Source organism: Mytilus trossulus, chromosome 2, assembly GCF_036588685.1.
Source record: "Mytilus trossulus isolate FHL-02 chromosome 2, PNRI_Mtr1.1.1.hap1, whole genome shotgun sequence".
Taxonomy (NCBI): Eukaryota; Metazoa; Mollusca; class Bivalvia; order Mytilida; family Mytilidae; genus Mytilus; species Mytilus trossulus.
The window spans coordinates 100,625,177-100,650,029 of record NC_086374.1 but is presented as its reverse complement, the minus strand read 5'-3'; the positions used below and the strand labels follow the sequence as shown (position 1 = coordinate 100,650,029).

Genomic DNA, 24,853 nt, shown 5'->3' with positions numbered 1-24,853 from the left:
CGGTTTGTTTATGCATCCTTGATTGTTCCGGATGAAGGTAACCAGAAAGGAGCTTTGTACGCATGGCATTTATAGAGCGATGTTTTCACTTCTGAATGTTGTTTTCATATATTTTGGGCAACCCTATAAACTCAGTTCACTCACCTTTTTGGTTTTATACCATGATGTTAATCATACTTATTTTTTATTCAAGGAAGGTAAACTTTTATTATATCATCAATTCATTTTATGATATAATCAATCATTTCAAGCCTATATGTAACTGTACATAAATGGGAACACTACTAACTGACCTTGCATTTCCCGAGTTGCATTTCCAATTAATGCATATTAGTTGCTTAATGCATAGAACATTGTAATTTTAATTAAAACTTGTGTTTTATGAGTAAAATGGTATGATGGCATTCTGGGAAAAGACAGTTTTATGAATGCATTTTTATGCTAAACAATTGAAAAAATTAATTTGTTGAATCATCAATAAAAACAAAGATGAGACATTTTCCAGTACAACCACAGAAAGCTTTTTTATTGTTTCGACAAATTTATTTAAATTTTTAACCATGCCTTTTTTCCAACTCATCAAACACCTAACTAACAACTATTGGCGGCAACACCCCATAACTAATGACGGACATAGTATAAGACTATTGACAGTTTTATCCTGTTACTTCCATGTTATTACTATTGACGTCTAAGTCCTTTTATACTATTGGCGTTTACATCATATCAATAATGACATCTACATCCAAATTCAATTAACGGATACACCCTATTTCTATTTATGAATATTTCATCATAGTACCTTAACTATCATTCTACCCTTGTCTTAATTCAGGCTTGTTTTCCGTCAGTTTATTGGTGTTAAAACACATTTTTTAGTCACAAAGCGAGATCTAAATTGTCTAGAGTCTAAACTTCTTACTGGACGACCAATGCTGATATCAAAGTTCAATATGTGACTATTTCCTCTCTATAAAATGGCACCTTTTGAGTTTTACAAAATGTGTTAGTCCAAAACATCTATTTGAAGTATATGCACAAGAAAAGAGCGTTATTACTGTTCCTCATCGTAAAGTCACAGTGCCTCCATCAACACGATGCAGACACTCTTCTTTTATTTATTTAAAATATAAACAGAAATTACCAGAAGGTTGTTATTATTGAAGCAATACATGTTGGTTGACTAGGCATCATTGTTCACATCTATGTTGGGTTCTTGTTGTTCAAAATTAAAGTTTGTTTTATGTGTATAATATTGTGAAGAAATGTTTGTCTTTCAATAATTTGAAGTTTCATAAAATTAATCCTCGAATACGATGTTAAAATAAGTGTACGGTATTTCGCTTAGAACGAAAGAGCCATGAAAAAGAATAACAAAATCCACTTTCTATTGTGAAAAACCGAAAAAATTATATCAGCACAAATATATTAAACTCTTTTTCATCTTCGATAGTCAGAAACACAACAAAACCAACCAATCCCATACGGTCTTAAATTAATATCAAGTGAACAAACAGTTTTATAATAAAAGCAAGCCAATAACGAGATTTCTGTTTTGAGATGGGCACCGTTGGATGAGTTGAAATAATCTTTTTTTTGTAATTGGTAAATGTTTATTTTCATATCGACTAAGATAATAACACAATGTTGTACCCCTATTTTGACATTTTTACCGATTATTTTCTGTTTGTTTTGTTCACAAATCGTTGTCTATATAGCGGCAATTGTATGCGACTGTCATACAAGTGAGAGGTTTAGCTAGATATAAAGCCAGGTTTAATCCACTAATTTCTACTCAAGAAAATGCCTATACCCAGTCAGGAATATGATAGTTGTTGTCATGCATTCGTTTGATTTGTTTGAGTTTATGAATTTGCCATTTGATAACAGATTGTCCTTTTTGAATTTTTCTCGGACTGTTTTGGTGATCAATGAATGTCATCAGTTTTTGTCATTGATATTTGACCGTCATTTCATGAAAAGATTACTTTGGAGTTCTGATCGTTTTCCAGATGGCATATTGTATAAACACCTCATTCAATATTTACCGACTGTATCTTGACCTCTACGGTTGTGGTCTTTTTGTTTGTTATTTCTGTTGTTGGATTTGTTGTCCAATGAACGTATGCCCACGTCTTATTTTCTTTAAGAGCTTTTACATTTCCAATATAACCTGTTTACACAATTTTTATTTAATTGACTGCTACTAGTACAAAAATAAATTGTATCTTCTGGAAATATGCTTTACATAATGTTGAAAATTCCGAAACATCTTTAATTTTTTGCTTATGTCATCATTTTATGGTAGCCATCTATATCTGTTTTTGTCATGACCCAAATAAGTGTAATTTCAAAATATAATTGAAATATTAGAAGCCTCGTCGAATAATTTCAAGTAGTAACGATATACATACGTCTGTCCATCCAGTCCTGGTTCGTAGGGAGTTTCAATTATGATACTATTGGGTTTCTATATATGGAACAGCTGCTAGTTTATATATCTAATCAACGGACATGGTCAAGTAAATTGGTTTCCAGCACGGACAACTTGTTTTCTCTTTGCCAATGTTTATAAAGATATGTCTTAAAGAGCATCCCTAAAGGTTGATCTATTGACTACAAAAAGGGCACTAATGTTTCCCAGTATTTCATTGTTTCATATGTTTATAAGGTGTTAGATTCATCATATTGGTTGAAAACGAAATATTTGATGTCGTCACTTGCATTCAAGTCGAATGAATACAACCCATTATTGTTTACTGTTTATTCATCTGTTTACTGTAGTATATTTATTGTAGTATAGAATATTTCGCTCTGCGCACCTAATTTATTTACACAATAATATTTGTTTTATAAATGGCAATTAATAATAAAGAAGTTGACCTATATTTTTGAAAATATTAATAATTGATAGAAATATGTAACAAAATTATTATCGGATGATCTACATGTATAATAATTAAGGAAATTCGATAAATATTTAACAAGCTAAATATCTACTTTGAAATTGATATCTTAACAGCTTTCAATTCTAAAAATAATTAAAAACAAGACAATCATGTATGGACTGTAACAGCATTTTCTTAACAATGGCGAAAACAGGTCTTAAAATTAGGGTAGGAAATTATTATAGAAAAGGTCAATGATCAGTCTCGTCAAATATCTCCTTTTGTTACACGTGATCTGAATCGATAAAATAAAACATCAGAAACGTATGACACTCGCCTCACCATTGTATTTCCAGCACATGTTGCAGCCATATAAAAACAAAACTAAAGCAAAAACTATAACTTCGGCATTTTTTATTTTCGTTTTTTCAACTAACATGAAAAAATATTTCAACTACACTTGATAATTTTATATAGCCATGCACAATGAATTTGACAGTTCGCCATAACCGTCTGATATTTCTGCAAAATGATATGATGAAACTTACAAACAGACAAAACATTATGAATTCATTGAAATTGGTAACACTAGGAACTTATTTTTAGTTGCTTGGTTACGCCATATATATTCATATTATATTATTATTCTTTAAGTCAAAATGGTCGACAACTTGAGTGTTTACAGTTATCGTTGATAATAACAATGAAAAACATTGCACAGCTTTGGTGTTAACAGCTAGTTAGAATTGGGTGCAAAACGTTTGACAAATTATGTGCTAATAACTATCGTTTGAAATATCAGTAAAAATATAATGCAGCTTTTAGTGTTATCAACTACAGCTTGAAATAAGTGAAAATCATTGTTAACAATCATCACTTGAACAGTAGAAAGACATCCTATAGCTTTGGTGTAAACAGCTACCATTTGAAAGTATAAAACTAAAAGTTATCATTCTGTTATTGGTATTATGTTGAGTTGATTTGTTTTGAATTGTTGTTACTTCTAAGTTTATTAGACTTCAGCTAGCCTAAGTATTCTCTCTTATTTTCTAAAAAGAAACAGGGATATCAAATAAAGCCAGATTATATGTTTTTGAAATAATTTTTTTTTCATTTCAGACCAAAAACTTGTTATGTACATCATTTGCCCCCCCCAAAAAATACCCCTTATAAGATAATAACTAATTTACTTTTTATATGATTAATATGTTAAGTCTGTTCATATTTTTCACATATCGAAGTAAAATTATAATATAAACTTTTTAATGATACAATTATGTATAACAATCTCGTTATTTCAGTTCGTAAATTCACAAAATATAACAAATTGACTAAAAGATTACGACAGAGAAAATACAACACTAAATATGAATATGGCCTCGCTTTGGCTTCATCCTCATATTTTTTTTTAATTAAGACTAAAAATTTTGCCTGAAATATGAGGTAACGAAACCGTTCTTTCAAAATCGTTAAATTTGGTAAAAAGCATAATTGTTGTAGTAAAAAAATCTAATCGGCCTGCCCTAAAGTACTAATAATTACAATTTTTGTATCATAGAAAAAGCTTAATTTGTGAAAACCCTGAGAAAAAAGAACGGACATGCATATGAAAACATATTTATTCAAATGTACACTTTAAAAAAATATTTAATAATGGAACGTTGGAAGTACTTTTGACACATTTGGAAATTGGTATAAATAAGTAAACGCTTACCAAAATTCCTAATTTAAATGTTACTACCAATATTCAAGCAAAAGACTTGAACAGCTAATTAAGTACATATGCACATACATTGTCGTTATTTTAACATTCCAATTATTTTCTTATGTAGACTAAACCTAATGCCATTCTATAATTCATTTACTAGTTGACAGTATTTTCTCTGTATTTCTATACTAATATTTACCCTTCATATTCAATAAAATTTAACAACATAACAAACGTACATGGTATTTTTACCCTTTTGGAGAACTAAGGAGGCGATCCCGCCTTCGAACATAAACACAAACATACAAAAGACAGCATAGGACAAACACGAACAATAACGTTGAGATAATAAAGAAATATTTATATCGTATATTTTGTAAATAATTAATGTTGCAAAAGGTTTTAATGTCAATAGAATTGTTTTAAGTACACGTGCCTTTAGTGCTATTGATTATTTGAGATTCTGTGACCTTTCGCAAATAAATCTTGAAAACAAATGTATGTCTTCATTGAAAATTGTGTATAATTATCTGATGAAAAGCACGTGATCAAATGTTTGTTCACACAAATGTTTCACTGATATTGCAGTAGGAAAAATTGCACCTTCCTGTACAAAATGTCTTTGAAATAAGAAGCACTAGTTGTTTGACTTTATTTGGCATTAAAAATGGCACAGGTAGATTATGGTCGCGAAACATTGCACCGTCTTATCCATCTATTTGTAAATCTATATGATTGCACTTCATAAGTAAAATCGTTAGCTGCACACCGCTGGAATGATAGCAGTTAATTGTAAGGTAAATATGATTTCTATACCTCATTGTGGGTATACATTGATCGGACAGGTGGTACCTATCATCTTCTGCTGTTAATTGATACGAAGAGGCGTTCCATACACTGAACCTAAATTTCAAGATCAAATATTACGCATAAAAAGCAGGATATACTCAATTTTTTCTGCAGTGACACTTTAACGACCTTTCGTCCGACTTCAAGAGTCAGTCAAGCAGATCTCGCACAAAGCAAGCATTTGTTGGGATCCATCTTTTTTTCATTAAACGCCCCCTCTCGTCGACTTGTAGATATTAAGATAAAACAAGTTTTAAGTCTTTAACACAATGCAGCTTTGCTACAACATAAATAGAAACTTTTTTCGTGTACAGAAGAGCTGAAGATAGGCAAGATAAAAATCAACCCGTTTTTTTAGAAACGCTTACAAACTGCATCACGTGTCATGCTTCTCGTTCAAATCACTTCCGAAAGTACTTCTATAAAACTACGGAACTCCATCATGGTGAATCGTCACTTCCGGCCTCACTTTTTTCATCGTCTTTATCATCCATTTTAACTGCAGATGTGTCATTCAGATCTTTTATAACCTGTCTCTCTTTCTTTAATTTCATTCTACGGTTTTGGAACCAAATTTTTATTTGTCTTTCAGTTAAACATAGATGATGTGCAACTTCTATTCGACGTTTTCTTGTGAGGTAATGGTTGAATTGAAATTCTTTTTCTAATTCTAACGTTTGGTATCTACTATATGTTTGTCGCCCTCGTCGTCTGTGTGCTGAGTTTGGACCTGGAACAAAATAAATAGTTTTATAGTTTTTAATTGATTATAATTAAGACTATTGATTATAATTGCAAAATAAGACAACTTTTCACCAGATATCAAATGACGGAGAAGTCTACTACTATAGGAAACAATACGACCTTCATCAATGACAAAAACCACCCGTGTAACAACTATAGGTCACCTACTAGCCTTCGACTATGAGCAAAAGCAATATTCTACAATTTATGAAAACGTTGAACATATCGTTATGGTTTAAAAGCCCAGAGTTAATGTTCATAATCTATAACTATATTAATGTATATATATAATAAATATATAAACAAAAACACGCGTAATATCAAGATACAAAAATTTAGATTGCATGGGTGTTTTCTTTTCACAGATCAAATAACTGATTGATGTGTACAAAGGTACAAAGACTGCTTTCTACTCAATATTGAATATATGATAGTATGATGATTTGTTGCCCCTTATCATTAACTTATATAAAGAACAGTTATCGCAACTTTGATCTGTTTAGATACAGATATCCTTTAATCTGCATAAACTTTATTAAATTATCTGGAATAAAATAGTATTGACTGGGATATTGCCATATGGTTTCTCGGACTTCCTCTATTAGAGCCACCTAAAATAATATAATGAAAGTTGTCTTTTTGACTTTGTGGCACGTATGAAAACGCAGCCTCGTCCAGTGACCGGGAATAATTAAGTGCCCGTGTTAAAAGCACACACTCTGTACAAATTGTGATTTTTTTTTTGTCCAAAGCAAACATATCCGATATGTCGAGTGGTAGCTAATTGACGCCCTGTATCCCGGTTCATACGGTGATCTGTCGAGTGGCAGCTAATTGTCGCCCTCTATCCCCGTTCATACGGTTTAAATGCGTTTCTGTTTTATTTGTTGTTTAATTTGTTAGTTTGACATATGAATTGAACTATTCGGCAATGGACGGAAAAATTAACCAATACCCAATGTAAAAAACTATTCGGCAATGGACGGGAAAATTAACAAATACCCAACGTAAAGAGAACTATAGCTTGTTGTTCGGTGTGAGCCAAGGCTCCGTGTTGAAGGCCGTACTTTAACCTATAATGGTTTACTTTTTGAATTGTTGTTTGGATGGAGAGTTGTCTCATTGGCACTCACACCACATCTTTCTATATCTATTCGCCAATGGACGGGAAAATTAAACAATACCAAATGTAAAGAGATGTCTTTATGGTGATCTGGAATCCTATAAAGTGGCCTCGATTTGCATTCCCTATATAAGTATACTAATTTCTAATTATTTTTATGTATACTAAATATCTAATGTTGCAACCAACTAAATTATCGAACACACACACAACATACAAAGGAACCCCCCCAACTATCTACAAGAAATATATTTCAGTGAAATTCTATCATAATTTTTCCGTCATCGAAATATTTTTACAAAATATTAAAAGGATTGAAATGCATCATATTTGAAATAATAACACTTAATGCAATTCTTTGTTTAAATATCTTGATATAAATCGGTAGAATACACAATTCAGCGCATTATTAGCTAATGCACCAGCATCAGTTTTATCCACTGCCTAATTTTCTCATCTTAATTATTGATACAATTTTATTGATATTTTATGTTTCATGTAATTGATAATATCAGCAAGGCCAGAAATTGTAATTAACAAATTTTTGATGCAACATCGCTTGCATAGATGACACATAATCGGTTATTGTTCTATCATCTTTCTATTGATTACCTTCCCCGATCCATCTAAGGCTCCTGACACGAGACTATTCAGGTGAATACGGTACACCATCAATTAAACATTTGACGTTATCAATATTTAAGATACTCTATTCTTTAATTTCGTATTGTTTCCTCACATTTTAACGCATGAGGTAGTGATGGTATTGAGAGGTTATCAATTTGTGTTGATTTCGATTCTCAAGGACAATAACAGATAAATAAACATGTATTAGGGTGTGATTGGGAGTTCCTTCAAGTATGTCTTCTTATTTTTAAACCCCTTTTCTCTGATTTGTATATTTTGGTCAATTATTCGTTATTCTGTACATGTGAACACCTCATTATTCTGTATGCCTTATTTTTTCCATTTTTCTCATTTTTTCTCAAATCTTTATTTTTTTGTCCATTCATCTGTATGATTTGCCCATAATTCTCTGTAGCAATGTAACATGCAACTAGGGAAAAATAGACGAACCGAACAAATTTGGCCGAGCGACAAATGAAAGCACAGGAGTTCATCATAAACATTGATTTAACTTTTTTCGGCCAAATCATCGTGTCTCTTTAATTAACTTATATTTAACTTTAGAATGGAAAAGTTGCATTTTCAATTCTCAGATATGTTTTCTTTATTTACGGATCCAATTGGCTTTCGATTAATGAACAAATAGTTAAACGAAAAGGACTAACCATTGTCCAAATTCTGGTCTAACCAGGTTTGTTTTTGGTTTTTTTTCGATCATACATTCAAACTCCGCAAACTCATCCGTTTATCTCAAAATTATTCAAAAACTTAAGATGAGTTCTTCTTTTCCATATTGTCCTAGTTTATGGCCATTTCTCACAATTTTGACAACTATCACTTTAACTTATCAACATTGCATAACTTAAGCGATTCCATCACCTGGGTAAAGATGTTCTTAGTTGACATTAACAACGTTTAATAGACCATGTAGGTAATTTTATTATAATTTCAAAATTTACAGGGCTTAGTTGTCTAAATTTTTAATGTGGAGCATAAATTACCTCATGTTTAAGAAAGAAAAAAAAGTGCTGTTATATTATCTGAATTGATTGTTGTTTTAATTTTCTATATATTTATACTTCCAATTGCTTAGGATATTATGAACTTAATTCATCTACATATACTTTATTTGAAAAAAAATAAATGTCGAAGGTTTCAAAGTAATGGAAATTACCATACATCTATGCATAAAGAGTTTTCTTCAGTCGGGACTATATAAAATATAATCAAAGAAAGTCTACTACGTTATGCATTACAATTCCAAAGAATATTACACCTTTTAAAACTAGTTCCTTAAAGGCATATATCACTTCTATTAATGTTAACAGACAAACCATCAATCATCTACTAAATGTCTGACAAAAAACAACCCACGATTCAGGTCGCAATAGTGGAACTATTAACCTTAGGAACAGACCACACGAGGAGTGATTATACCAAGAAGGCCCAAAACAAAACTGGGTAGGAACAGACCACACGAGGAGTGATTATACCAAGAAGGCCCAAAACAAAACTGAGTAGAAACAGACCACACGAGGAGTGATTATACCAAGAAAGCCAAAAACAAAACTGAGTAGAAACAGACCACACGAGGAGTGATTATACCAAAAAGGCCCAAAACAAAACTGGGTTGAAACAGACCACACGAGGAGTGATTATACCAAAAAGGCCCAAACAAAACTGGGTATAAACAGACCATACGAGGAGTGATTATACCAAGAAGGCCCAAAACAAAACTGGGTAGGAACAGACCACACGAGGAGTGATTATACCAAAAAGGCCCAAACAAAACTGGGTATAAACAGACCACTCGAGGAGTGATTATACAAAACAAAACTGGGTAGGAACAGACCACACGGGGAGTGATTATACAAAGAAGGCCCAAAACAAAACTGGGTAGAAACAGACCACAGGAGGAGTGATTATACCAAGAAGGCCAAAAACAAAACTGGGTAGAAACAGACCACAGGAGGAATGATTATACCAAGAAGGCCCAAAACAAAACTGGGTAGAAACAGACCATAGGAGGAGTGCTTAATGTGCAGTCTCTAATTTGAAATTCTTGTATTTATATGTAATGTCTGTATAAACAGTGGGAAAACGATGGGTTCTATTGATAAAACACAAAAGAGCAAGTTTGACTTAAAACAAAATTCATACAAGACTGTAAAAGCAATGAACCTCTCTAAACAGGAAAAAAATCTTTTTTAAAGAAATCCAACTGTTCATTTTTGCCAAATTTCTAATCCAGTCAATGATATCTTATAATCTGGTTGGCTTACACCAGTCATGGTGGCTTACACAAGTCAAAAAAGGTCCCGTTTGAAGGATTTACACTGGTCATTTTTTGGGGCCCTTAATAGCTTGCTGTTTGGTAACAGCCTGTGCTCTGTTTTGAATACTTTGACCTATAGTCACGGGTCTATTTTTACAAATTGTGACTTGGATGGAGAGTTGTCTCATTGGCACTAATACTCCATTTTCTTAAATCTATGTACGCCTCTTTTACAGTTTCAACCGCAACTTAAATAATGACAATTGGGATGTTTGTGCTTTGTTTTCATCTTATATATACATGTGAAACAAATATTTTCCACTTGACGTCGATTTTCGGTCAGCAGTCAACAGATCAAATCCATAATTTTATTGTTTGACTAGACGATATAAACTTATGTCCATCATTGAATATAAATTATCATTGAATATATACTATCATTTTACAGACCTCGTTTATCGATAATTAAATTTTAACTCCATTAATTGCTTTATTTTCGTCCTTCATGTTTTTACATGTTCAAAACAATGAAATTTAATTTTTACTTTATTTATCTCAACCATTATTTCCCTGTTGAGTAATTTCGATGTTCTCTAGGTTTCTTTTTTATAATTATTTTTTCTTTCAAAAAATCATAAAATTTTAAAATGAATGCTTTTTTATTGGTCTTTCGTCTGTATATGCAACATATTCCATTCAAATACGTGTTGAATGTCTAGTCCAATATGCCGTAGTGGTAAAATATGGTATCCAGTCTGATCACGACTCCTTATGGAGTAATTTGTCTTGTCTGGTGTTTTTAAAACCCTCTATACTAATACCCCCGTAAGACCGCATGGTAAGTAGCCAAAGCACGCAATGGTATGCCTAAGCACCAGATAAAATATCCAAGTGCCATATAGCCTTACAAATCAAACGGACAAGATATTACTCCACAAAATTTAGATAATTACCACTGTGTTGTAGAAGCTTTGAGTAAATGAAGTCGTAATTCATCTATGACAACTTCCATTCATAAATCGATAACGTCAATGGGATAATTACTTGTTGCAAAATGCTAGAATTATCATGTTCATATAACAATTTCAGAAATTAACGGGTAGTTTTTATAAATTGCGGAAATCTCATTTCAACATTGGGTCTATTTGTCTTTACACAGAAAATGAATCAAAGACGATCAAGTGCGATGGCGTTTATAAAATAAATACAAGCATACCATTTAATTCCTATCATGTACGTGGGTTTAGGTGGCATTGTTTTGTAAGAAAGTACTGACAATTCCCTGGCAACATGTGATTGGTATTGCGCATATTGTCAATAAATTATACGTTGTTTGTGTAAATATGTTTTCATCAAATCCGATATTTCTACCTAAACCTGAATCTAACCAGATGCTCCGCAGGGCGTAGCTTTATACGACCGCAGAGGTTGAACCCTGAACGGTTGGGGCAAGTATTGACACAACATTCAAGCTGGATTCCGCTCTAAATTTGGATTGTGATTAAATAGTTGACACAGCATAGGTTTCTGACACAGAATGAATGTATTCAAATGAACTTAAAATTTTTGCTTTCTCTTAGAGCAATTCACTATGCTGTTGAATATTAATCCTCTCAAAAAAATGTTTGAAGAAATTTTCTTTTTATTTATGAAATTTCAAATGAGAAAAATTGAACCCAATTTTTTAATCACATCCCCCTTTCCCTTATTCCAAAACTAATTTCAATTAAAATATTCTAATGGAGTTTGCAACAATTACTACTCATTTAAATACATCATAAAATATTAAGATGTAAAAAAACTGCTTGTTATCACTGAATGGTAAAGATTATTTAAATTTATCAGTTGGTAGTAAAAAGTGAATATACATTGTATATTGTATATAACAAAGATTTTCCCGTTTGGGATGAAAATTTCAGGACCTCAATTTTCGGCTCTCCCTTGACACCATTTGCGAGTATGGTCTTGAGGAAACGATGATAGTCCGTCGGAAGGGGACGATAAATGGTTGACCCGTGTTAAGAGAGAGCCATATCTCTTGCACGTTAAAGACACCCTTGTAGATTTCGAAAAAGAGTAGGCTAATGCCGCTACAAGGCAGCACTCGCACCCGCAAAGTGGAAAGGGATTAATATAAGTTGCAAAACTTGTTTCCCAATCCACTATAAACAAATATGTTTAAACTAACAAAGATTTAAGTTGATTCTGGACAAAGAAAGATAACTCCAATTAAAAAAAATTCTTGCAGATATTTCTTGCTTACTATACTGGACAAAGAAAGATAACTCTTAATCAAAAAAAAATTTGCAATTTCACAATATTGTGAAATTAGATATTTCTTGCCATTGCACAATACTGTGCAATTGAAAAGACTTGCTATTGCACAATACTTAATATAATAATTTTAGATCCTGATTTGGACCAACTTGAAAACTGGGCCCATAATCAAAAATCTAAGTACATGTTTAGATTCAGCATTTCAAAGAGGCCCAAGAATTTAATTTTTGTTAAAATCAAACTTAGTTTAATTTTGGACCCTTTGCACTTTAATTTAGACCAATTTTAAAACAGAACCAAAAATTAAGAATCTACATACACAGTTAGATTTGGCATATCAAAGAACCCCAATTATTCAATTTTTGATGAAATCAAACAAAGTTTAATTTTGGACCCTTTGGGCCCCTTTTTCCTTAACTGTTAAGACCAAAACTCCCAAAATCAATACCAACCTTCCTTTTGTGGCCATAAACATTGTGTTTAAATTTCATTGATTTCTATTTACTTTAACTAAAGTTATTGTGCGAAAACCAAGAATAATGCTTATTTGGGCCCTTTTTTGGCCCCTAATTCCTAAACTGTTGAAACCAAAACTCCCAAAATCAATCCCAACCTTTCTTTTGTGGTCATAAACCTTGTGTCAAAATTTCATAGATTTCTATTAACTTAAACCAAAGTTATAGTGCGAAAACCAAGAAATTGCTTATTTGGGCCCTTTTTGGCCCCTAATTCCTAAAATGTTGGGACCAAAACTCCCAAAATCAATACCAGCCTTCCTTTTATGGTCATAAACCTTGTATTAAAATTTCATAGATTTCTATTCACTTTTACTAAAGTTAGAGTGCGAAAACTAAAAGTATTCGGACGACGACGACGACGACGACGACGACGACGACGACGTGATAGCAATATACGACGAAAATTTTTTCAAAATTTGCGGTCGTATAAAAACAAACAAAATTATACTGTTGCAGGGTATCATAAAGGTTTGGTCATTAAACAATTCTTTCAAAAATAATGCGATGACAAAATAGTCATCACAATTGTTTAATATGTGAACTGCAAAATAGTCATCACAATTGTTTAATATGTGAACTGCATTTTATCTCATAACATCTAGCACAATAGACTGGAAAAACATTGGTATACAAAATGGTTATTTAAAACTTTGTCTGAAATTAAAACTTTTTTTCTCTTAAGAATCAATTTCTTAAACTTAACAGGCTTCTAAAAATGCAGATCAAATGTTTGAACCTGTATTTCAAACCCTTTGCGTACAGTCAGTACCTATAACGTGAATGTTCAGGGCGACTTTTTCGTTGCAAATGTCTGAGATCCCAGACAACAAAAGGTAGGCAAACACACACACTGTGTGTATGTTTCATGTATAAAAGGTTATAGAAGGTTGCCAATAAGACAACTGTCAACCAGAGTCCAGTAGACGTATATGTAAGCAACTGTATGCCACTTTACGACCTTCAAACGTGTGCAAAACCATGTGTCTACTGACGCTTATAAGATATGTGTATGTTTGGTGCATATACACTACAGTAAGAGCTGATGGTATGGGGATGCTTTAAATTATGTTTAGCCCAATGTAACTATGTAGAGTTGATATAAACACTTCGTATGCTACCACAAGTCGTTTTACATATATTGCTAGAGTTATTACTTATATAAGTCCGTATATATATATAAACTAATAGTCTTCAAACAAATACACTATTACACAGGTGTTAAACGAAAAAAAGGTGAAACAATTAGATTTAGTTAAGAGTTGTATAATATTTTCACCTATTTTATTATGACTTATGATTGAGAAATTTACATAAAACATGTAACTTTGATGTCTCATAACCTTGAATAAAACATTTTGATAATAGAGATAATGTGAGTTAGGTTTTTAGAAAAATGACATTGACAGTAAAAGAAGATTTGGAATTGTTTTTAGTGAACCGGTAAACATCCATTACCATCATGATTTAATTCATGGCCCAAATATTACGGTGAATAAATATTACAATGAACGTATACACTTAAAAACACTGTCGTGTTTCCATTTTCGTTTCTGTATTTAAAAAAGTCTTTTAATACTATTTATAGTATTATTCAGAGGTTATTAGTTGGATACATAAGCACCTAGATGTTATTGTGTGTTGATACAATGAATTTACAACCTACAGGACCCATTTACAACCTACAGGACCCATTTTAGCAGTCGATAAACAAGATATTACAAAATAGGACAAAATGGAACATCAATGTTAAAGCCATCAATCAAATCTGACACATTGTCATAACCATGAGCTTCTTCTGTGTAACTTGTGGTTGGTCGCCATGTTTGCACAGAATGTTGGAGGTTGTCGGCAGACATGATTTAAGATGGCGGACAGTGTTTCCTTGATTTATACCAATTAGTCGCCCTAGTAGACTGTTGTTGGTTTCGGGGTTTATGTTTATGTGGTCGACTTTTGAGTCACTAGAGGGGAAGGTCGGGTTTCGAAATTTGCAATACATTTCGCGATTTTACATTGTACAATGTATCAAGACAATAAATTGAAGTTTTACTACATATTTAGTGACCACATTACGTATTTGATATTTTAAGCTATTTATATATGAAAGATGCCTATAAGATAGTGTCTTATGTTAAACTTAGTAGCAGACACAAGTTGTACGGTATATTACGTAGGATAAACTTAGTAACTGGAACGATCTATTCGCAATTTTTGATATATATCAAATAAAAATTAAATCATGTAACAAATGAAGTTTTTAAAGACATGACACAAGTCTGAAACAATTGTCTCAACTAAGTTGCTGAGCTCAAACCCAACTTTGATGGGTCTTTCGAATATAATTATTTATAAACTTATATCACCGCAAACATTTCAGTATCTATATATGTAACACAGGTAACGAAGATACAGTCCAACTAAGTGCGAGATGTATCCATTTATTTTAAACGTTGACTTTGAAAATGGTTGAGGTTTAAATGTGTTTAAAAATAAATGATTTCTGTATTTGAGAGCAGGAACGGTTTTGTTTAGCTATACCCTTTATTTAACGACTACTAATAGCAAGGCTTAATGTTCGTCCTAACTTGGGGTTCGCAAATGCATCACAAAGAGGGGTTTTATTAAAATTTTAAAATGTATCACTGACAGTCACAAATATTATATATTAAATCAAAAGAAAGTTTTGGTTGTATATACGACTTCTCAAAAGATGCAACACAGATTTATTTTAAATCAAAAACGATTGAATGTGTGCAAAGCGATACGATGTATATTCTTAATATAAACTATATATAGAGTGCTTTTATCATCGCAGTTTGTTTTTTTCATGTCTTTCAATTTGTGTAAACATAAGTTACATTCCAATTTCAATAGTGTGCCAAAGTTTTGCTTAAAACCTTCGAAGAAGCGAAAGGAGCCATTATTTATGTGGCCATTTAGTACGACAAATATTTTCTTTAGATATATAACCATTACATCCTGCCCATAACGTAAAATTGAGAAAAAGGCTGAAATACCCATACGGATGTAGATCAGCATTGTTTTAGGTACTAAAGTATCGATTGTGGTAAATGATGCATACGAACATTCATCAAGCTTTGCTATCCATTAAACGGACACGTCTCTATCGTTTTGAATTAAAACATTCATTTCAACTTTTTATCTCTGAAATAAATATTTCGATTTAAGTCTAATTGGAAATATCAAAGAGCCCAGAAGTTTACTTTTTGATACTGTGATCAAGCAAAGACCATTGGCTTGTCGTACATTATCGGAATGAATTCTCAATGAATTTCTTCAAAGGTTTACGATCTTTTAATTCCAAACAAAAAATTGAATGAATGTGTCGACTTACCGAGATAAAATTACGTATCAACTTCAATCGAATGGTACAATAGATTATTGCTGTTTATTTACTTCGGTTGTGTTAGTTTCTATTGATAAAGTTATTTATGTGGGTATTTCTTTCCATTTTACATCCGATATTTATACCTTACCGGATATTCAGGTCTTCATCCTAATTTTTTTTTTTTCATTTATACATTTTCATCATCACTAAAACATTCTAAAAGTACTGAAACCTCATTTTTGCAAAACGCTGAACTATTCAAGTTATTCTTTAAATGTAATTACATTAAAAAAAAATATTTAATAAATCAGTGATAAATACCGAAACATTGTAACATTAACACATGTGTTTTTTTCTTGGAAAAAGTTAAAAGATTATTAAATAAAACTTATTCTCCCTCGAATCCTATTGACAATTATGTTAAAGAAACGAGATATTATAAGAAGACAATTTCAAATAAAATAGTTTAAGAAATAATATCTAAATAAAAGAAATAAACAACTATATTTGTTAGTTTCTTCACACATTGCACAGTAAATGTACCAAATATTCATTCGGACAAGCGGTGTTCTAACCGTGTTTTCTGATGAAATGTGCGGCTAGATTGTTTATGTATGGTTCATTTTTTTCATTGGGTGTCCATGTCCGTCTCTAATTTGTACATTATAAAGCCAACTTTGCACAAAGTATTTTTTTATTATTATTTCAATGCGATTTATCTCAGTAGTGTACACACTTCACTGGTTTTATTTAAAAAAAACTTTTTGCCATTATTATAGTCAATAGTCATTAAACATCGCTCGCCCTTTCTTCGCTTTGGTAAAAGATTGTAAAATGGACTATGCTGTGGTCCACTTGGAACATTATTTCAGTTCCGGAGACCAACTCAATTTGAGCCTTAAAATCTCTTCTTGGCTAAGTTTTGGGGTAGTTGATCCGACCTCTTCATACACATTTTTTTTTTATAAACCGCCCCTATGTTTAACAAGTATCTATGCTGATGTTTACAAGTTATTTAAATCGACCAAACAAGTATTTGTTGTTCTTCCCAGCACGGTATTGAGTGCAAATAACTTTTTAGTCAACAATTCCAGTAGATTGTCATGCAATCACCTCAGTGTCCAGGCACTCATCCGATTCAAATAGGGTTTGTAATGTATATTACTGATAAAAATGGGGGTTTAATTTTCATTAAATTACTGACTTTAGTGTATGCTGTTATTCAACCCAGTGTTGAAGGCATAAATCAAAATAAAGAAATGTAAGAACATATATTTCATACTCGAGTGATTTTGCGTTTCATTTGCATGAAATAGTTATAATTATAGTATAATATTAATACATTTCGCAGGTGTGTTCTCGGAGGTAAACAATATTTTATTCCGAGAAGGAATTAACATGAAAATTAATGGATGTGTTGTGTATTGTGAGAGGAAACTTACAATTAAATGAAATTCTTGTGCGTTCTTGTTTTTTATATGCTAGAAAGATTATTATAAAGTTGACATTTTGCTCTTATACAAGAATTTATTTTTTTAAAGTGGAACTAGTGTAATTTCCTTGTTAAATTTGTACATTTATTTAATTCGTTGGAGATATGTCATAAAGTTGACTTTTTGCTCTTATATAAGAGAAAAAAACCGCGAACAAATGTAATTTCCTCATTACATTTGTACATTTGTTTTTAATAGGTTAATTTATAATATTCAAATCTTGCACATACCATACAAATATTAAATTTACATAACGAATAAAAATTAAATTTTCGTCATTTTGGAATACTTCTTTTCTACATTAAAAACATTTTAAAAAGAATTGTGTATTTTGTGCATTTGAAAATAAATGTATAAAAATATACACTTTTTCCCCATCATAGAAATAAGTATGTCATGAAATTTATATACATATATTTACGAATAAATATACAGATGCAAATACAGTTTATTACTTTTAACAGTTCATTGTATTTAATTATGGTTTGGAAACAATAATAAAAAAGTTATATTGTTTTCAGAATGAATGTCAATTTTTGTCAATAAACTTAATTATAAAACAACAAAATTTACATATATTGTTGAAAATGTTTCAATAATTTGATAATATCGAAATATTTGTTGATTTATAACTTCAGTGCTCTATCTAATTAGGAAAGATTTACAATAGTCTGATGTTTTCTTTCAAAAAACAGAAAAATCTTGACAAGTTTTTATTTGCCTTATTTTCCCTTAAGACTACTTCTATACCAGTTAACAGTTTTATTCAAATAAAATCTTGTTTAATTTAATATCAAGTGAAATTTATATCTGATTATTTTTGTAAGTTGGCATTTTTATGGCTTTTATCGAACTAGCACTGCATTTAATCCTGTAGAATATGGCACAAAAATTCTGTCGTAAAATGTCATTTTCTATCTGCTGTTTTTAAAAGAATTAAATTTTTGTTGCATTTTTATTTCTATGGTCTGTCAATTTTGGGGCAATTTGGTTTTATTAATACACAAATAGGCAAATTAAATAGTAGTGTATTGACTTTTATATGTTGCACTTAAAATACCACAAACTCGCAAAATTAAGAGGAAGCACGATTTGTATGCATGGAAATACATAACTAAATAAGTTGGAAATTTGTGGACAGCCATATAATAAAATACTTCTACAACTTTTGCCTAAACATATTTTTTTAGATCTGATTATTACCAACCGACATAACACATTATCGTCTGCTTAGTCCCATTGTGTGGAAAACTATATAGAGGGGCGACAACTGTTTTACTTTAGATAGAATACTTCTCATAATATTGTTTTGATGGACATTCTTTACTGTTTTTTCCCCCGAGACAATAATTCTCGTCCTCAAAATAAAAATAATTTCCACAGTAAAAAAACTTTAAATCCGCTGTGGTAATGGTATTTTCCTTACACTCGTTTTTCTCTCTCTTGATAGTTACAAAATCTAATTAATGCAAGAACATTCACATAAGCATGATAAAAATACAAACACTCGTGTCAATGAGAGCACATCTTGAATATTTTAAAACTAAACAGAAACCAAAACTATAATTATATATATTCACTCCAAGCTGTTCCGTGCAGACATTGAAGGTTTCTCTAACGCAACTCTATAGAGAAAGTATTGATTAATTTCGATACTTTAATTGTGAAAAAGTCAAGAATAATTAGCCGTTCGATAAAACAACATCAACGCGCATATTTTTTCTCCATTTTCTCGATAATATTACAATCTGTCGGCTAAGAGTATGTCGCCTTATTAATGCATGTGTTGTAACCTTTCAAATTTTACGCTGCATTTCATGTGTTTATTTGTTAAATGGCTTGAAATTGATTCGTGTTTGTAAACATGTCAAAGAAAACAAAAGAATGTTAGTTTGAAAAATGAACTTTAATGGAAAAAAGGTTGAAATAATTCTCGATGACAAAATCGTATCTGATAGGGTTTTAATGAAAAGAAATGACATGACAAAAACATGTGTTGATTTCATTTGTTTACATTTAAAAAAAATATAAAGGAATAATAGTGATTAAATCATGCTGTTTCCATTTTTATACTATGATTATGATCTATGGTTAAAAATTACGACTGATACACTTGTTTATTACTCAAAGTTTATTCTATAGTTATCACAAGAATTTAAAGTTATTTTGAACAAGAATTTCTTTATTTTGAACAAGAATTCATTCATTTTGAACAAGTATTTCCAATGTTTTGAAAAATAATACGTATGCATATTCAATTCAGTTTAATGCGACTATTACCATAAATTCACAGGAAATGTGTTAAAAAACAGAAATAAAAATTGAGATAAAATTTACACACTGTATGCATACACCACAGGGCCTTCTAAACTCCATAAAATGTGGTTTATGGGAAATAAAATATACACATCTCAATTGATAATACAAGTATAAAATAAATTGCAAGCACTTCAAGCAAAACGATATTCCTTAAATTTATTGCGAATCCAAAATGTAGTTATATCTAATGCAATTTCTTTGCCGTAATCCGACATTATTTTGTATAATTAAAAGGTAATTTAAGATAAATAAAATGTCTGCATCATTCTAGTTAATGTTCGGATAGCTGTAGTATTTATCTCCTAGTTTAATCACGTTTTATTGTCATTTTACTGCGATCCTATCATTTTAAAGGGGACCAAATGTCTTAAAAATTAGTGAAGATAAAATGGTTTTACTCAATTGACCCCATATAATGTCCTAAATACTAAAATGTAACATACAACGATATAGACAATGTTTATTATCATTCAGAAATGAAAATGAATGTGTTTTTGGTTTTTTATGTCTGAGACACATACTTTGATTTATTCATCGTAATAAATAATATTTCGGTTTACATTCTATTAAATTACATTTAAATAAGTCATTGTATATTTTTTATTTAAATTAATTCGTTCTAAAGAATTGAATATTTAAGGTTGTTTCAACGCTTAAATAGATGGATTTTTAACCCATTTTTTTGTATTTTAAATGCCTATCAATAACATTATTTCTGTAGCCATTAAACGATATTTTCAGAACAATATTTTATAATAGTAATATGAATAATGAGAAACACATTTCGCAGTAACCGTCTGCACATTTTTATGTCTTTTTAACCCTTTCATAAATATGGCAGATACGTTATAAATAATAAAATATGTATAATAATTCATATTTTTTCTTTTTATTCTTGTAACTTACCAACTATTCCCATCCATGGATAAAAGGGCGTTGGCGGTTCATTCCCTGAATTCTGACTCTGGTCTGTTTTTAAGTTTTTCTGTAACATCAACGGACAAGGATCTGCATTTGTTGAATAGGGACTTGTGCTGTTATGAACCGAATCTGGTGAACTTGACTGTACTCCATGAGGTGGAGGGCTCCAATTTTCTGTACTGCAATTACTGAATGATCGCGGCACTAAATTGTCCTCGGATTGATGTGCAGGGGGAGGTTGAAAATTCTGTCTCCCTCCGTGTTCGCCACTATTTCCTGATGAATTCTGCCTTGAATGAGCGTCATGGTTCTGATGGTTATAAGATGAGTATCCGTTCGATGGCAGACGATGATGTTCAGAATTAAAATTATTATTATGATACGCCGATAACTGATCTGCAAATCTTGATGCTAAAAATCCAAAATTGTTCGAATTATAACCGACATTATGAGACATGTGTGGATTTTCTGATGAATATTGTGCGAAAAACGACGCTGGATAATACGAGTTCATTTTCCACTATTTCAGCTTATTTTTCTTATTTTACTCACTTCATGACCTTATACAATAAAATAACCTATGATTTGTGTTCGTCCATACTCAATGTCGGCCAAAATAAATCATTTGCATAGAAATCAGAGCACGAGACGATTGGCCAATCAGAACAAAGATAACAAATTTCGTTCAGTAAGTTGATCTGATGACCGAATCACACCCTCACTATGAAACAACGTGGAAATAAAATGACTATTTCAATTCCAATTCATTGTTATATGCTCCCAAGTTAACGAACAATTTTATTATTAACCTAAAACAGGTCTTAAATTGTCGTAGTAATCAATTGAAGGAAAATAAACTACGTAAAGTTAGGTTTTTATTCATTATTTATCAGAAACGGATAAAATGGCTATCTCTTTTCAAGTAAAATGTGTAGATTTACTGTTGATACTTGATCTCCAAACAATCGTTTTATTTTAACAAAGCAAAAATACAAAGGTTATATAAATTTCTCATTGTTTACTTATTATAATGAAGTGACTTAAATTACCTTGAGTCTGAAGAATAGAACATCAACGTTCAAGAGTATCAAATTACACAAATCTAATGGCTAATTAAACCCAGTTGAATTTTATACCACACATATATTATTTTAACACTAGCAAATCTAATAAATATTTGAAATGGACGTGAAAACAAAAGAAAAAGACAATACTTCAAATAGATACTACTACTACATAAATAGAAAGTTAGGACAGATAGTTTATTATTATTTATTTCATTATAAAAGGTTAATTAAGTAAAGTAAATAAAATTTTATCTTTGAATACTACAAAGTAACCAAGTTTACAAGTTGAAATCATACGAATTTCCAATATTAGATAAATTTATGGTCCCTTCGGATCGATTAGACATTTTTATGACTTTTGGGTTGTTTATTGCTAAATACAGTCAGTAATATTGCATTGGGCTATGTTGGCATGAATTTTGTGATGAACTTACAAGACATTGGAACCTTCTACCGCCGTATCTTATAAATTTGTAATAAGAGTGCAAGAATAAATCATAAAATTAATTTTCTTTTGAATGACGTTGGCGAGAAATTTCGCAGAATTAAAACTTTTTTGTCACCTGGGTCTCTGTAGCCATGGAAAATTTAAATAAACTCAATTTTGATTATTTTTCTGTGAAACATAAATCAAATTTGCAAATAAGAACCATTTCATAGAGTAACGGTTCCATTATACGACACTTTGCATTTTGTTTGCAAAACAAATCTTGAAAATAGGATGAATGCTCAAAACTGACAGCTTATGGTGTAAAATGAGTTTTTCGCTTCATTATCAGAAATATTTGTAATCCATTTATTTTGTAAAATCGCCACATTCAGAAAATTTAATTAACCACAAAAATTGATAAATGTGATTTAAGACAAGTTGATTTTTCTGTTGTTCGCAATCTTTTAAGAAGCATCCATGTCTATCATTTAATGTTATTTTACGGATTAAAAAATTAGCTAGAAATGTTATCTCGGTTTATGCTCAAGAGTTAACAAAATGTCTTTTTTCTGGAGTAGAACTATGTCAAGGTTTCTAGAAGCTTGCATGTTTGTTTTATACATAAGGAAAGAGAAAATGGACCATGCGAAGAAAATAATAAATAAATACAAAATAATTATTTATTCCATATCTATTTTGTATAATTATTTCAAGGATTTGTTTCAGAGATATGTATAATCTTATTAGTCTTACTTTACAAATCCTTGATTATTTTCACTTTAGGAAACATCAAAATACCCGATGGACTATTTTGGTTTTAAAAACTTTAAAGAAAACTCTAAAACAAACATAGAAAATAAATGATTTACAATGCGCACAATGTGCATCATGTTCTGAAATAATAAAAATGTCTGATTGTGACATCTTTGTTGAAGTTGTCCTCGAGAAATTTAACCCACACATGATAGTATACTTCGTGTGAAGGCTTATTTTTGTATTAGTTCCTAATCAATATTGGGTCCTGAGGCTCTGTCGTAAATCAGACATACAAAATTCCACTACTAGTTCTAATGCAATTCTGTCAAACAGTGTCATCCCTGGTGAATTCTATCTTCCACGATTTTGGTATCCAATTTAGACGGCGGTCAAATATGTTAGTTTCACTGACCTCAGTCATATTACTACTTTGTCCTGATCAATGTCCAGTAATCTGAGACTTGGCGATGGTCACTATGTGGCCAGAATTTTTATTAACAAGATTGTCGGAGATTTATGGAGCTTTGTTTCAAAATCTGAATAATGATGAAGTCTATTTCAATTCTGATGGGGCAATCATAAGGATACAGCTAAAACAAGGACGACAAACAAACAAACAACCAAACACACAAACAAACAGGAAAAAAATCTCCTTAAATATTTTTTTTTATGACAGTTTATTTATTTATGAACAAATTATAATGCAACACTATAGACACTTGAAGCGATATTCAATACACATTATACAAAAATGTTAGTAACTTAACAGGTTGAAACATTTAATGGAATTATTCATATGAAATTAAATTAAATTTTTATATGATGACAGTTTTCTTTTCGCATTTCACAGCAAGTACATACGAACAGTCTGAAGTAGACTGGCTTAATCACACTTTTAAATACAGTATCAATTACAAATAATATTTGTGGCAGGAGAAATATCATTAATTATAAAGAAAAAAAGTAAAATTTATTGAAATTTAAAGACCACAACATATGGTTAGGTCTCGTGTAATCCTATAGAACCCATTTGTCATTTGTTGTACCTAAACTAACTTGTTGAAAGATTATTTCATTTTTTATTTTTTATGCGCCATAAGTGTGAAAAAATAAACAAATACATACTGTGTTCTCAATGGAATGACTATGTCATCTTACTTGACTTTTCTCGACTCATTGGCGCTGTCTTTTTGTATATCTCTGTAGGTGCAGAGCGCCACATTGTAAAATAATATTTATTTGCTTCATGCTTAGCTTAAATTATAGAGTTATCAATTTGTTACAATTTTTGAAAATCGAATACAAATGATATTGTTGTTGTTCAAAATTGTCATAAGGAAAATAAAATATTCGCTACTTTTATAAACTGAATAAAATATTGGTGGTGATGATGATAGTTTAAAATATGTTGTCCAATTGATTTCATTGCATATTAACAGAAGAAACAGGCAAGCAAACAGATAGACAATCACACACATGCAATAGGCCATCAGAACAATAAACAGAAAA

The 24,853-nt window shown here is 31.0% G+C and overlaps 1 protein-coding gene across 1 annotated transcript; it reads right to left on the bottom strand.

Moving 5' to 3' along the window:
• Positions 1 to 3,285: 3,285 nt before the first annotated feature.
• LOC134708542 (homeobox protein Hox-A7-like) lies at positions 3,286 to 21,733 on the bottom strand. Its single transcript, XM_063569170.1, has 2 exons — positions 21,077 to 21,733; positions 3,286 to 6,175 (listed from the first exon to the last, which is right to left on the bottom strand). Exons 1-2 carry the CDS (start codon positions 21,603 to 21,605, stop codon positions 5,886 to 5,888), a joined length of 819 nt encoding a protein of 272 aa, XP_063425240.1. The 5' UTR covers positions 21,606 to 21,733; the 3' UTR covers positions 3,286 to 5,885.
• Positions 21,734 to 24,853: the final 3,120 nt, after the last annotated feature.